Source organism: Vicugna pacos, chromosome 5 (genome assembly GCF_048564905.1).
Source record: "Vicugna pacos chromosome 5, VicPac4, whole genome shotgun sequence".
NCBI classification, from domain to species: Eukaryota; Metazoa; Chordata; class Mammalia; order Artiodactyla; family Camelidae; genus Vicugna; species Vicugna pacos.
In genome coordinates this window covers 40,011,651-40,027,400 of record NC_132991.1, presented here as the reverse complement: position 1 = coordinate 40,027,400, position 15,750 = coordinate 40,011,651, and the positions used below count along the sequence as shown (strand labels likewise).

The 15,750-nt window shown below is 33.4% G+C and overlaps 1 protein-coding gene across 1 annotated transcript in view; it reads left to right on the top strand.

Moving 5' to 3' along the window:
- Positions 1 to 15,750, top strand: part of TTC21B (tetratricopeptide repeat domain 21B) — a 69,479-nt gene that overhangs the window by 30,931 nt on the left and 22,798 nt on the right. Inside the window, exons 14-20 of the mRNA XM_006201090.3 lie at positions 229 to 450; positions 1,992 to 2,230; positions 4,012 to 4,084; positions 5,027 to 5,137; positions 5,811 to 5,949; positions 9,690 to 9,796; positions 14,907 to 15,095. Of these exons, the coding sequence (XP_006201152.2) occupies positions 229 to 450; positions 1,992 to 2,230; positions 4,012 to 4,084; positions 5,027 to 5,137; positions 5,811 to 5,949; positions 9,690 to 9,796; positions 14,907 to 15,095 (1,080 nt within the window). The remainder of the gene's footprint in view (positions 1 to 228; positions 451 to 1,991; positions 2,231 to 4,011; positions 4,085 to 5,026; positions 5,138 to 5,810; positions 5,950 to 9,689; positions 9,797 to 14,906; positions 15,096 to 15,750) is intronic.

The following is a 15,750-nucleotide window of genomic DNA, read 5'->3' as shown; positions in this document are numbered from 1 at the left end:
TAGAAGCACTTAATCAACTTGTTTGTCATCCAGGGGGACACACGGTAGTGGCAGGTTACTTTAATTTAATACAGGAAAAGATCAGAAAGTAAGAGGACAGACATAGACCTCATGTGTACAATCACAGGGTAGATGGTCTTCAAAGATCCTATTAGTTTAATGTTTGATGGATTGTTAATTATGTGTTGATGTTGTCCAAGGAAGTATTTCTGGATATTATTTTTTCAGGTGAGAGAATATCCTCTATATCATTTGATAAAAGCTCAGTCACAAAAGAAAATGGGGGAAATAGCAGAAGCAATTAAAACTCTGCATATGGCAATGAGTTTACCAGGAATGAGAATTGGAGCTTCCACAAAATCAAAGTACAGAAACACTGAAGTTGATGCAAGCCATCGTCTGTCAATCTTTCTTGAGTTGGTAGAGGTTCACTGCTTAAATGGAGAACAGGTGGGTCAAGTTTTAATTCAATGGCTCCAGTCTGAACTTCATTATTCAAGTATATATATTTGTAGGAAATGAAAAAGCTAAAATTATTCCCTTGACCAAGTGGTAAAGTTTAGAAAATTTATTTCTCAACACTTGGCACCAGATCATGTACTTTCTGTAGCTCTTGAAGTTAGGCATAAGTTTGTACTTTATGTATCAGTGTACTTATGTTGGCTACCATGAAATGTAATAGTAAATGTATGTGTAATATAAGTAATAATCAATGTGATACAATGTACTATGATAGGTATTAATGTAATGTATATAATAATTTAATGTATACTTTGGCTACCATGAAAGGTAGTAATAACGTAATATAGTTAGAATTCTGTGAATTCCTAAAAGGATTCACACACACACACTCTGCTAGAATAAAATGAAAGTGGTAGCCTGAAATCCTTATAGTTGAGAAAATGAAAGAACCAACCACTGAAATAATGCAGCTTTGGTAAATACCTAGGACAATCATAAAATCAAATACTTAAAAAAATACAAATAGATCATTAAAATCAAATGCTTGAGAATAATACAGATAGATACATAGAAAGATAGAAAACAAGCATGTAATTCTGAGAAGAATTGTAGAAAATGAGGACCTTAACATTTATATCTGTTTTGTAGGTTGCAGCAGTTGTTAATCAGTTATTTTCGTGTTTCATATTTTAGTGGGAGTTAAGAAGGCAATGTCTAGATACTTGCCAAATATCAAAGAATTTTTTTTCATTAATAAATTAACATAAAATACATTTAATAAGAACCAATTCCACCAGATATAGTTGATTCTCAGATGCACTATTTATTTTCACACTTTAATGTTTCTTAAATCAGAATGTCTAGAATGTGTAAAGTTGAGATGAATTAAAATAAATGACATTTCAGATTCATTGAGGTACAGATTTGGAAATGAGGAAATATATTCACCTTAAGTATAACAAAAATGATATCCTGGCATAGGGAATAAAATAATTTACTATATAATGAAGAGCCATTGGTTACAGTGAATGACTGTGGACTGGATCCCACCAGAGATGCAGTAATGAATGTGGCTAAGAATTTAGGCTTTGGAGTCAGGCTGCCTGAGTTTGAATTCTGATTATATCGTTTGTTAACTTCTTAACTCTCTGAATCTCATTTTCCTTACTGCAAGGTGGTAGGTAACAATAGTAATGACCTTAGAGGATTTTTGTGAGAATTAAATGGGTTAATACAATGCTGGACACAAAGTAAATGTTTTTAAATTATAGTAGCAGCGATTCTTGTGTAGCAACTGCTGCTGACCTAGTTACAAGAACACTTTCCAGCTAACAAATATTTATAATCTCATCTGAATTTGGACTCAAGTTTAATTTTAAATTTTTGTACTTTTCATTCAAAAATCCATCAATATTTCATGAATATCATAACTGTGCTAGCATTTTTTGCTCATTCTCTACTAGTAGAAATTGCTGGTTTCTAGTGTAATTTGTTGAATTTTGAATGTTATTTTAATTTCATCTTTACAGCATGAGGCAGCCAAAGTTTTACAAGATGCCATCCATGAATTTTCTGGGACATCTGAAGAGTTGCGTGTTACCATTGCTAATGTAGACTTAGCTTTGGCCCAAGGAGATGTGGAGCGGGCTTTAAGCATGCTTCGGAATGTGACAGCTGAACAGCCTTATTTCGTAGAAGCCAAAGAAAAAATGGCAGCTATATATCTGAAGCACAGAAAAGAGAAAATGTTATATATCACTTGTTACAGGTAAGTGGTCATTTCAACCCATTATATTTTGACATATTTATCTCCTAAAATTAACCCCCAAATTTATTTCTTTTCTTTAACTGCTTTTTAGACACTTTATAGATTCTTTCCTTAATGTGTTTTTGCTTCCTTCTACTGCCACCAACCACAATCACTTTAACCAAGTTACTCACTCTCCCTAAAACATAAATCAGAATAATCATGATTATTTCAACCTGTGGCTTACTCTGGGTTCTCAGCTCTCCTCCCTCATCAGATGTTATTTTTGGACCCTGAATCTTCCTGTTTGGGAAGGGAAAGAACAACAGTTACAAATATTCTAACAGCTTAAAAGCATTATGTAACGTTAACAGTTCATGGGCTGTAGTCATATTTAACACTCAATACTATAGTTATAGCAAAAGAAAATTATGGCTTAGTATACACCACACTAAGGTATGGGTCACAGAAGTGGCAGCAATTTAAAAAGTTGTGTCATATACTACTATATATAAAATAAACAACAAAGACCTACTGTATAGCACGGGGCACTATATTGATGATGTAATAGCATATAATGGAAAAGAATCTGAAAAGAAAATATGTATGTATATGTATAATTGAACTGCTTTGCTATACACCTGAAAGTAACATTGTAAATCAACTACACTTCAATAAAAAAAAATTTTTTTTAAGTTGTCATACACTGATACCTTTAGGTTACTGGAATACACAACACACATATACACAAGTGCATGTATGTGCGCACACATACACACAGACATGCGCGTATACACACACACACAGGTTGCTCTCACTCCTCTCCCCAAACAAAAAAAGATACAGGCACATACTCCATGTGAGAGAAAATTAATTTTTATCTTTGAGAACTTAGTAAAATGTTGGTGAATTAAGTCATATTGCTTCATCTATATTTTGTAAATATCAAAACTCAGAAAGCTGCTCAGATTCTTTGTAGGTGCTGAGTGACTCAAAGAAATTGAGCAGCACCCCCTGTACAGGTGGATGGAGTGGAGTTCCCAGATTATATTTTCTGTGATGTTTCCAAAAGATCAGCGCTACCATCTCTAATGATAGGAAAATACTTTAAAATAGAGTTGATGTGTTTGGGTACACTATAGTATAGTAGTTAAAAGCATAGGGTTTTGTTTCAGGTAGATCTGACACATTAGCTATAGTAAACTCTTAGCATCATTTATAAAATCATAATACTCTTTTCTCATGGAGGTTTTGGATGAATTAAATGAGATACTGTAAATTAAAGACTTAGCATCACATTATTATTTGAACTCACACTTTGGTATTTTGACCTTTAGAAGTCTGCATTTTGCAGGTAAGAAATAAGCAGCAAATACCAAAGAAGATTTTATATTTTTTAAGGTAGCTCGCAGTATATGATTTATGCCATGAATATCAGAGTTCAGGATGCATAGGAGGACAATAAGTGTTTATCATGTTTCGGAGCTTCATTCCCATATCGTTTCAGAATTAAAGAGAGCAAAACATATTTCTGGATAATGAGAGTTTACATGTTTACTATCTACCTGTACAGATTTACCTGTGTTTCAGAAAATGGAAAGATTTAATGAAAAAAATTGTTGACCTAGCATAAACAATCTGAGTATGAGTGGGTTTTTTTTTTTAAATTACACTGTTGGTTGGGTATGAAGAAGGTACTCTGAAGGCTATTAGTAAATTGAAATAAATAAGCTTATTTTTATTTAACTGATTTAGAAGGAATTTGTATTCAATATACTAAGTACAGTTGGTCTGATTTCCAGAGAAATTGCTGAAAGGATGCCCAGCCCTCGTTCTTTTCTTCTCCTTGGTGATGCGTACATGAATATTCAAGAGGTAAGGTCTCTGATGCTACTGAACATAAATTTAAAAACAAACGAAATGCCCAAAAAACTCTTCTTTGTAATTAGTATAACATCCTATTGAAAGGAATTTAGGGGTTTTTTTCAGTATTATTGGGATATAATTGACATGCAGCACTGTAAAAGTTTGAGGTATGTAGCATAATGATTTGACTTAAATCATGAAGTGATTTTCATAGTAAGTTTGGTGGGTAGCCATCATCTCACATAGATACAAAATTGAAGCAATAGAAAAAAGTATTTTTGCTTGTGATGAGAACTCAGGATTTACTCTTTCAAAAGCTTTCACGTGTAACGTACAGCAGTATTATATTTTTTGGAATGTTGTATATTACTTCTCTAATACTTAATTGTAGCTGGAATTTTGTGCTGCTTAACCACCTTCATCCAATTCCCCCTCCCATTTTCATAACGTTTACCTAATGCTCAAAGATCCAGTCATCACAGTACAAAGGAGACAGCCATTATAATGAAGTTATTTTTTCAAGTTGAGATCCAGTTGTCCAGCATTACTGTTTGAAATAGAGATGATATGAAAGATAAGGTCAGAGTCACCTTTAAACAAAAGGATGAAGAGAGCTACTGGTTGAAATGGTGATTTCTTCACAGGGAAGCAGTCCTCTGACTCTGATTCTAGCTGTAATAATGACGGCCGGATGAAGAGTCAAGAAGCCGTCTCTGGCATGACGTATTTAGGAAGACATGGGCATAAGTAATGTGGGTGGGATTATACAGGCAGTTAGACCTGCACTAGCGACTATCTCCTCTCTGAAATTGTTAAGGTTTCTGGACTTCATATGTACTTTATGAGTCTTGTTAAGTATTTCAGATGTAGAACTTAATTACAGAAATGTTGCCATTTCATGGGATCCAGCTAAGCTGTTATTTTATTATCTCTTGTATCTGCCAACATTAGCCTGAAGAAGCCATAGTGGCATATGAGCAAGCATTAAATCAGAGCCCAAAGGATGGAACATTGGCAAGCAAAATTGGGAAAGCTCTTGTCAAGACACACAACTATTCAAAGGTAAATAAATACTATGAGAGATTTCAGCAAGCATCCTTTGTATCTTGATGGTTGTAAACTCCAAGTGTGTCTTTATAAACTGGAATTTGTGTTAAAGACTTTCTCGGTGTCTCAGATTACTCTTTGCTGCATTTTGTAAAGACTGGACCCTAAGAAGTTTACTTTAGTGTCTTACACCAAAATTTTGCCACCAAATAAATTACGATAAACTTACTATTGTTGCATGTCTTTCATCATATGATGGAGCATAACAGACGTCCTTTCTGTTGAAGCAGTTATGGTGTGCCATGTGCTTTGAGGGTTGGTTGGTTTTCTAGTAAAGATAATGGATTTTCCTTTAGTTATATTAAAGCCCTACCCCTGGTAACTGTTAAATGTATACACAACAGCTAGCAAAGTATTTGCATTTCAATGAAGTTCACTAACTTCTGCAATAAAACCGGTAAAAAAAAAATTTTTTTTTTGACCAAATACTTTAGCTACTTAAGAAATGCTAGCTGCCTTGTGTGATGTTTGAGTCTAAGAAGAACGGCATACTTAACCGATAGTAGAAATACATGGTAAGCTGCTTTTAGGTTATTTCCAGTTGCTCTAGGTCACAATGTGTGCAATATCTGTGCTTGAACGCCATTCTCATTGCCTTTCTTTCCTAACTGAAATGGATTTTGTGTAGGCAATCACTTACTATGAAGCTGCTCTGAAAAGTGGACAACAAAATTATCTTTGCTATGACCTGGCTGAACTCTTACTAAAATTGAAGTGGTATGACAAAGCAGAAAAAGTTCTCCAGCATGCTCTAGCTCATGAACCTGGTATGAAAACCTTTCTGATTTGAAAAAATATACCTGATATCTCTGATCTTTTTATTTTTATAGTAGTATGTATTTGTATCCTCAGTATATTATGTGTGAGGTTGGTTATTTCATTTATCAGAATATCACTCTCCTAAAATAAGATATTTAAAAATCTAAAAACAGATTTATGAAATAGTTAATTGTGTTATACAAAAGTACTTTACTTTCCAAAGTGACATAAAGGAAGTTTCCTTTAAATTGCAGGTATACCTGGTGTTTAAACAAATAAACATTTTCATAAACCTTTTTTTAAGTTTGTGTTTGTTTTTGTTTTACATTAAGCACTATGAAAGAGTGTAATGTGGAAGTCTCGATTTTCTCCTGTGAATTCTACTTACCCTGTTCTCAAACTACCTCCCTAGGGGTAACTATTTTTATGCTTTACTGTATATTTTATATATATATTTATGTAAATACCTGAGTGTAACATGCATATTTTTTTCTATTCATTCTTCCTATCTGCAACTTTTTTCACATACAGTATGTTGCAGATATAATTTGATGTCAGTACGTTCATATCATTCTGTCTGATGGAGTCACAATATTTCATAACTCTAAGTTATTTAACTTTTATCTAGTGAGTTTGTTTTCCATTCTTTTGATATTGTAAACCATGTTAAAATGAATATCCTGGTGTCTCATTCCTTGGTGTACACTTGCTTATTATGTTCTTAAGAGCAAAATGCTAAGTTAAAGGGCATGTACATTTAAATTTTAATTAGGTACTATCAGATTGCCTTCTTACAAGTTCATACAAATCTACTTTTTTAAAAAACATTTATTTTTAGTGGAGGTACCAGGGATTGAACCCAGGACCTTGTGCATAATAAGCATGCACTCTACCACTGAGTTATACCCTCCTCCCCAACAAATACGCTTTTTAAAGATCTGTATTTTTAAATAAAATCAAGTGCTTGCACATTGCAAAAATTTAAAGATGACAGCAGTAAATGAAAGTTGTGTCCCTCTCCCACTTCAGAAAAATCCCCATTTAACCGCTTGTGTATCATCCTGATCAGTCTCCCCACCCCTGTCTCTCTCTCTTTCTGTCTTTCTCTCACATACACACAATTACATCACACTTTTCTACCAAAAAAGGAGTCATTATACCTGTAGGTCTGCAGTTTGCATTTTTTATTTAATAGCTTCTCTCCATGTTGGCAAGTATAGTGTTTTTTTTTTTTTGCGTAGGTAGAGTATTTATTCTATTGTATGTTGCTACGATAATTTATTGGTGAGTCCCCTATTGATAGACATTTAGATCGAAGAAAAGTTAGAAACATTACTGAGACAAAATCCTGTGTACTTCCTAGAGCTGAATCTTGCCCCATTGTTCTTTCTTAAGGGGAAAAATGTCCTGACATTATGTAGTGTTAATTATAGAGAAAAAAACTACCTTGCTTTTGTTTTGAAGACTCATAAGATTAGATATCATTTTATAGCTATAGATCCTATTTTCACTAGGACCTTCCCTTCATATCCTTTGTCTAGTCATTTACCTATTACTCATTTGTCTGTTGCTGGTTATTCACGTGGCAGATGTTTTCTCCCAGGCTGTCCTTTCTTTACCAAACTAGTTTCTCATTTCCTTAGTCAAATAGAATATTTAACACCCACCAGGCTTTTCTCTTTTTGACTTCTAAATTTCTTGTCATGCTCAGAAAAATCTCTAATCCTAATGATACAAAAAAATTCTTTTGTTTTCTGGGATTTTTGTAGTTTTAATTTTTGTAATGGAGAACTTTAATTCATATACTTTAATTCACACACAGTTTCCACTATATAGTTTCCCAAGTGAATAGCCAATTTTATTGAAATGTCACCTTTAACATACAACAGACTTTTTTGTACCTATCACTCCGATGATTCTGGTTGAGTAATTTTCTTCCTCCCTTCCTTTCTTTCTTGCTTTTTCTTTCTCCCTCCCTCTCCCTCTGCACTTACTGTATAGTGTTATTAATTCCATGAAAATATTTGCATGAGTCTTGGCAAACCTTGCTTGAAACGTTACACATGGTCTTAAATGTGGATATGCATTTTTTAAAAGGATGTGGAGGAGAGATTCAAGTAGTATGTTTTTCTTTTATTGGCTTGAGTATATTACATTTATGCAGTATACTTTCATTTAATAAATATCTGCTGAACACAGCCAATGGTGTACTTAGACGCTTTCATGTGCATTTCATTACATATTATTTTATTAATGCTCACATTATTTTTGAGGCAAATCAAATTATCTCCACTTTCAAATTAGCAATCTAATACTCAGTTTTCTTGATATATCCAGATTTACCTGGCTGATGAATAGTAGCACCTGGGTTCTAGTAAATATCTTAAACTTAGCACGTCTGACACTGAATCCCTGATCTGTCTCCCCACATTTGTTCATGTGCAGCCTTCTTTATCTCAGTAACTTCATCCTTCTTTGTAAGTTGCAAAGAGCCAAAATCCTTACCTTCTCCCTTGTCCTTGACCATAGGAAATTTTCCTCGATTCTACCTTCGGATGTATTCAGAATCCTCCTATGTCTCTTTATTTCCACCGCTGTCACCCTGTCTAAGCTACCGGTCTCTTAGAGACGATGGTCTCTTCGGTGGATTATAACAGTAGCCTCCGCCTGGTCTCCCTGTTTCCATCCTCAGCCCCACACCTGACACAGCCTTTCCCAAGCCAGCAGCAGTGCTGGCCCTTTTACACAATGGGAGTCCAGTCATGCCTGCTGGAGCTCAGCCTTGTCCCCCTTGCTCTCTGAGCCAGTCTTCCAGCGGCTCCCACGGCCCTTCATGTGTGCTTGTCATTGCTCCTCTGACCTCTCCTTCCAACCTTCTCTCAACATTGTCACAGCCTCCTTGTTGTTCCCACCTTAGAGCTTTTCTACCTGTAAGACAGCAATAACGGAACCTCTCTCTCAGGATGACACTTTAAAGAAATAACCTATATAAACCACTTCGAACAGAATGTGGCATTGACCATGCACTCAGTAAATATGGAAGAAACATCTTGTTAATTATCTAGGCTTCTTTTATTACTCTTAGATTACAAAATAATACCAAATGTTTAAATAGTCTTTACCATGTACAAGACTTAAATTGTTTTGCATATATTAACTTATTTAATAATTTACTAACTTTTAAATTTTTACAACCCTATGAGATAGGTACTATTATTTCCCCTATTTTACAGATGAAAGAAGGCACAGACTGGATAAGTATTTTTCTTGTTCAGTTATTACCATGGTTAGCCAGTAAGAGAGAAAGCCTAGATTTGAAACCAAGACAGGTTGGCATCAAAGTCAGTGTTCTTAATGACTACTTTATTGCTTATCAAGTTCTATTATTTTAAAAATAGCAATTGTCTTCTTAATTGGCATTTGTCAGCTACCCTATCTTGTTTTTGAATGAGTTCAATAAGCATAAATGCTTATATACTTAGTGAAAATTGAAATTCTTGTCTGTGTTACTGTTACCTCTTGTATGTTGAAGAAGAGCCTCCAGTTGTTCAGTTCTTTAACTTTTCTTCCAGGCAGTTTTTATCCTAAATTTTTTTTTCCAGTTTAGCCATTCTTCAGTTAACTTACTGAACATTGTTTAGTTTTATTAACTATTTTCCAAAATCAAGTTTAAAAACTTATAGAAAATGTAAACATTTATTTTAAATGAATTACTGTTTTTTTCCCTATATATTTTATTCTTTCATAGTAAATGAACTATCAGCTCTCATGGAGGATGGACGTTCTCACATTCTTCTAGCAAAAGTTTATAGTAAGGTGGACAGACCTGATGATGCAGTCGCTTCATTACAACAGGTAAACTAATGCCTGTGTTTGTGAGGGCTTGAGGGTGGGAGGTGGGTGCAGAAGAGAATGTGCCACATGTGAAAGGAAGACAATCTTTTGGCCCAACTCACAGAAGTCAAATAGAAATAATGACTGAATGCCAATGGATTGTACTGTTCAAATATATCATTGCTAATTATTATAACAGTTAGGGAAGGTTGATGTTTTTAAGCCTATTTTACAGCTGAGAAAGCTTGCTTTAATAACTTGCATGAGGCCACATGACTAGTGTCATAGGCAGGATTTGAACTCACCTTTTTCCTCTTCCACTCGCTCATATCTTCTTTAATTTATCTTAATATTTTGTGGTTTTCAATGTAGAGGTTTTGCATGCATTTCCTTAGATGTATTCCTAAGTGATTGATGTTTTTTGATGATTTTTCAATTTCTAGTTGGCTAACAGGTTTTTTTATAAAAGATAAATTTTCTCTAATGCAATCTCTGCATCTATTGATAGTCATGTGACTTTTCTCCAGTTTTTTTCTATTGTGGTGTATTAAATTGATTTTTGAATGTTAAACCATATTGAAGTAAATGTCACCTGTGGTTTTTTTTTTTTTAAAGATATTGCTGGAATTTAAAGATATTTCCTAATATTTTGTTCAGGGTTTATACATACATGTTCATGAGAAAGACTGGTCTCTAAGACATGCTGTTTCTTTAATGTTTGGAACAATTTAGTATTAATACTGTTGAGACTTTGAGGCATCTTTGATGGAAGATTTTTATTAATGGATTCAACATCTCTAAGTTTCAGACTCATCATTTTAAAATTTGTTGGTTTGGATGGCTATATTTTTTAAGTAATTTGTTCAGTTTATTAAATTGTAAAATTTATTGACATAGGTTTGTTCATTTTATCTTTTGAATATCTGCAAGTGCTGTAAAAAGTCATCTTTTTTATTTTATTTTCCTTCTATTAATTATCAATTATGCCATGGGTTTCTTATCTTAATGTTTTCAAAGAACCAACTTTTGCTTCTCTGGCTTTATTGTTTGCTTTTTACCTCATTAGTTTCTGCTTTCTTTGGGTTTGATCTGCTGATCTTTTTCTAGTTTATTTAAATAGTATGTTAGGTAGTGGATTTTTAGCCTCTGTTCTTTTGTTATTCATTTAAGGTGATAAATTTCTCTCTAAGCACTGCTTTAGCTATATCTCACAGGTTTATTATTATTCAGTTCATAATATTTACTCATTTGCACTTTGATCACTTCTTTGACCCATTGGTTATTTAAAAGTGCAGTGGTCAATTTCCAAGCAGTTCCAATTTTCTTATTATCATTTTAATACTGATTTCCAGTTTAATTCCACTGTGGTCAAAGACATACTTTGAATGATTCAATCCTTTGAAATTTGTTAAGGCTTGCTTTATATCCTACATTGTAATCAGTTGGTAAAGGTTCCATGTGGATTTGAAATAATAGGTTTCTGGCATTACTGAGTGCTTAATTCATTGTATATCCAATTAGGTCAAATCTGGTCATTGCTTTGCCCCACATCTCTGAGCTTGAAGTACAACATAGAGCACTTCACTACGGATCAATCCCATGTGCTTTCCAGAATACCATACTACTTGCCACCTTTTGACCTGATTTTCATGTACCTGGAAGAGTTTTACATTCTGCAAATAATTCATTGAATGTTTTGACTTCGAGCTTTAGCTAACAGTGGTTAACATATGCACACATACATACATACACACATATAAAATGACCTGTGTTTCAGTGGCAGTGTCCAATAATATTTATTTGTTCTAGTTGTGAATGAACTGGGCTTGTACTAGTAGAGTCCTGTGATCCCCATGTAAACTAAGGATTTTCATTAAGATGTAGTCTTCAACAATCTTAGTATCTTTTAATTGTTGGTATATTATATCTCTATTTTCTGAATCACATGATAAAAGAATTACACCTAACCCGAGGTTAGTTACCATTAGCTACAAGGAAAGTGTAATTTTTGTAAATTTAGACTTTCAAAACATTTTAGAAGTGAATTTGACTTATTTCATTCTATTATGAATATCATTAGTCCCACTAACCTGGTTGCATGAACCCCTGTGTTAATATGACCAGACACATTGAACAATACCAAAAAAAACAAACAGTATACTATGACTAGACAGTGCCAACAAACCAAGGTCAAATTCACTTTAAGTTTATATGTTATAGCACAGGGATTATTCATCTTTCATAAAATTTGAAGAGCCATAACATTCTTCCCACCTGTAATATTCCATGCGTTCTAATCTCTAAAAAGATAAATCTTTTTGAAGTACAATTCAAACAATTTGAATCTGAATGTAATATTACAAAATAATTCAAGTAAAATACAATTCCAGTAGAAACTTTCTAAGTGTAATCCAAGTTTTTGATATTTTAAATTCATTTATTCAGCAACTATTTATTGAGCTTAATTCTCCACTTTATGGAACTTGGGGGTTCCATCATGACAGTTTTGCATGGTTGCTTAACATTTCAGGCAGTGGCAGAACCAGTAAATTTAAGGAAATCCCAATTCTTACTCATTTTACTTCCTACAAATTTCATACTCCTGAAATAACTCCACATTTCTTCTTCACCCCTCTCTGTCACCTTGTAGCCCTGTCTATCATCATCTTTTGCCCAGACTCCTCCTAACTAATCCTCATCCTCTTGTTGCACGAGAGGTGAAGCTCGTGGGATCCATCTTCAAATCTGTCCACCGTGATACGTTCTCAACATTTCTGTTGAATGACTGAAAGGAAATCATCGATCATTGTCATTCTTTTTAATTGCAGAAACAATTATAGGAAAAATCATTTTTTAGTATATTAATTATATTTTCTATGAAAATAAAAGCTAAATCAGGAATAAACAACCTATATGCCATAAAACAAACAATTTTAGGACTTTATAACTTTTATAGTTTTAATATGTACAGATTATATTTGCTTTTGCTTCTTTCACTTAACATTCATTTGTATGGCTTTTTCCAGTATGTTTACATAGCTCCATCTTCATCACATACAGTAATATGTATTCTAATTTTATTGGTATATTTTATTATGATATGGTCTTAGTAAGATATACAATAAGGCTATAGAAATTAAAAGGGAAATTAAGAAGCCTTTGAAATAAGATGTTTATATATATACTTTATTCTACCTAAGGGTTTGAGGGAATTTACAAAAATACATATTAAAAAAGGAAGGGGAAGGGAAAAGTAAATGTGTTGACATTCAAGATTAATATAGTTATTGTAACAGATAATTAAAATTTATTTCTGATGAAACCAAGGAAAAACATAGGGAATGGTATCAATTCTTCAAAAAAAAACTTTATTCTACATGAAAATATTTCTTAATGATTATTGTATACATTTACAGAATTTGAGCATTCTTTTATGTCTTTAATAGAAAATGCAAAAAACTTTTACTCAAAAAAACTCCCCCCTTTTATTTACCTTTAAGAAAATTGCAAAGCATCACAAAATCTAACTGGTAAAGGGTTTTCTCTAGGATGCTAAGCTCATGAAGCCCACATATTTGACATTTAGAGATTTATTTGATTCAGAGACAAAATTCAGACTGTCTAGAGAATGAATTGCATATCTCTTAAACCTAGCAGGACCATATAATTTTTCAAGCCAGAATACTCTTTAGAAAAAAAAAAAGGCAGCATTTGTCATTAAGCTGGCACAGCAGGTATAAAAGAGAAGTTAAAAGCCAGACAGAGAGGCATGATCACCCTATTTAGACCAGTTGTTTCAGAATTCTTTGACTATGAATGTGTGCACATGTGCAAAACCATGCACACTGATGTATGCAAAATGTAAAGCATCAAAGACACAAATGTATACATACTTCTATCTGTATATAAACACACATTAATATAACCAAAATAAAAATTTCACAAAGCAGTATTAACCTTTGACACATGCTGTATACACTAGTATTTTCTAATCTTTTCTCTTCAGTTTCCAAAAGAAAGCTTATGATGCCCTAAATTAATATTATGACCTGTAGTTCCAAAAAATAATCAGCTTTAGACCATCTTCATCAAATACCAGTTGTCAACCAGTATTGTGACAGGAGTCCCCAGAAAGGCTCCCTGTGTGTAGCATTATGTGTGGCAGATGGTGGGCATTTATACTGTTCATTAAATGGATGCATGAATGCATGAGTGAATGATTAGCTCTAGCTCAAAGTTAAATTTTATTGTGAAGGCCTGACGCATAGGAGTTCTGTCACTTGTTAGAGGAAAGTCTCAGTGTTTCAGAAACCAGACTGGGTGGAAAAGCTGATACTCTTCCAATTTAGCAAACTCCATTATTACCCTGAGGAAGGTCCCTGCCTCCTTTCAGGATGTCTGTGCATAGTATAGGACCACACTCTGAACTGATTAACCATTTCCCTATCATTAAGCATTTGGGTTGCATCCAGATTTTTTAATTTTGTTTTGTTGTTGTTTTGTTTGTTTTTGCAACAAGTAACAGATTGTTTTTCTTTATAACAAATAATATGTTTCCTTTTTTCCTTCTGAGTGATGTCCTTAATACCTTCCCAGGAAAGGAACACCTAACTTCAGTAGCCTAGTTAGTTTTATCAAGTTAGCATGTTTTACTAGGGTGATCCTCAGAGAGACTGGACTGATTTATATGCCATTGACAGTATATAGATGAACGTATTGCCTGAAACCTGCCAATATTTGATTTAGTACCTTTTAGGTACTATTTTTTGAATTTAATAAACATTTAAAATTTTAATTATAGCATCTAGACGTCTTTTCTAAATACTCGTTTCATGGTTGCATTCCCCTCTTAGTGAGCTTTCTGTACATATCCTTATTACAGTGGAAAAAGACTCAGTAATTTTATAGTACATTCGTTGCAAAGGTAAGTAAGTGCATGCTGGCTCATTTGCAAACAAGTACCTTTTTAAGACCTCAACTAAGACATTTTCTTTGGATCAGTCTTTGTTAAATTGAAGGCCAATAGTGCTCAAATAAATCTGTAAAACTATGCTCCATGTGAGTTACTGAGAACTATTTTATTTCTTCTATTTCTTTTTTTATTTCCTTTTTTACCCCTGTATTTTTCCAGGCTCGCGAATTACAAGCTCGGGTACTAAAACGTGTTCAGATGGAACAGCCAGATGCAGTTCCTGCACAGAAACATTTAGCAGCTGAAATTTGTGCAGAGATTGCAAAACATTCTGTTGCTCAGCGAGACTATGAAAAAGCAATTAAGTTTTATAGAGAGGCTCTTGTTCATTGTGAAACAGATAATAAGGTCAGTACCTTTATAAAATTTTAAGCACTTTCTATTCCAGATGTTGTCTGATTTTCCCAAATGTAAACTTCTTACCAGCTTATTTATAAAGATTTGAAAAATGTAACAAAAATGCAAGTTAAATTTTAATATTGCTTCTAGAAATTCTTCAAAATACATGATGCCTTAAATAATGTTAGAGGCTAAAAATTATTATGGAACAAGTGATACAAAGTAAAACTCCAAGCTGTTTGATTTTTATATTCATCTGTGTTTTAATAGTCACTTAAAAAACAATTTTCAGTCTCAAATATCTGAATCTGGATGGTTCAGTTCCAGTTACTAAACAGTGACTGTACTCTTCGGTGTTTCAGTTGCCATTTGGTGCTGGGTATACAGAAGTGACGAGATTGAGCCTCTTACCTCAAATGGCGTAGCATGAGAATAAGTGTCAAGATTATACTAGTGTAGAAAACTTACATTCATGGCCAGTTTATAAACAAATGTTGTTACTCTCTCAGATCATGGTAGATGATTAACAATTTTTTTAAAAAGTCTAATAAACGGCTAAATACCTAAATAGGTGATGTAAAATGAAAGGCAACTATAAATTTAAAGATTGGACATTTTGAAATTAATACAACTCTTTCAGATGTAAGGCAAAAATAACCTTTAT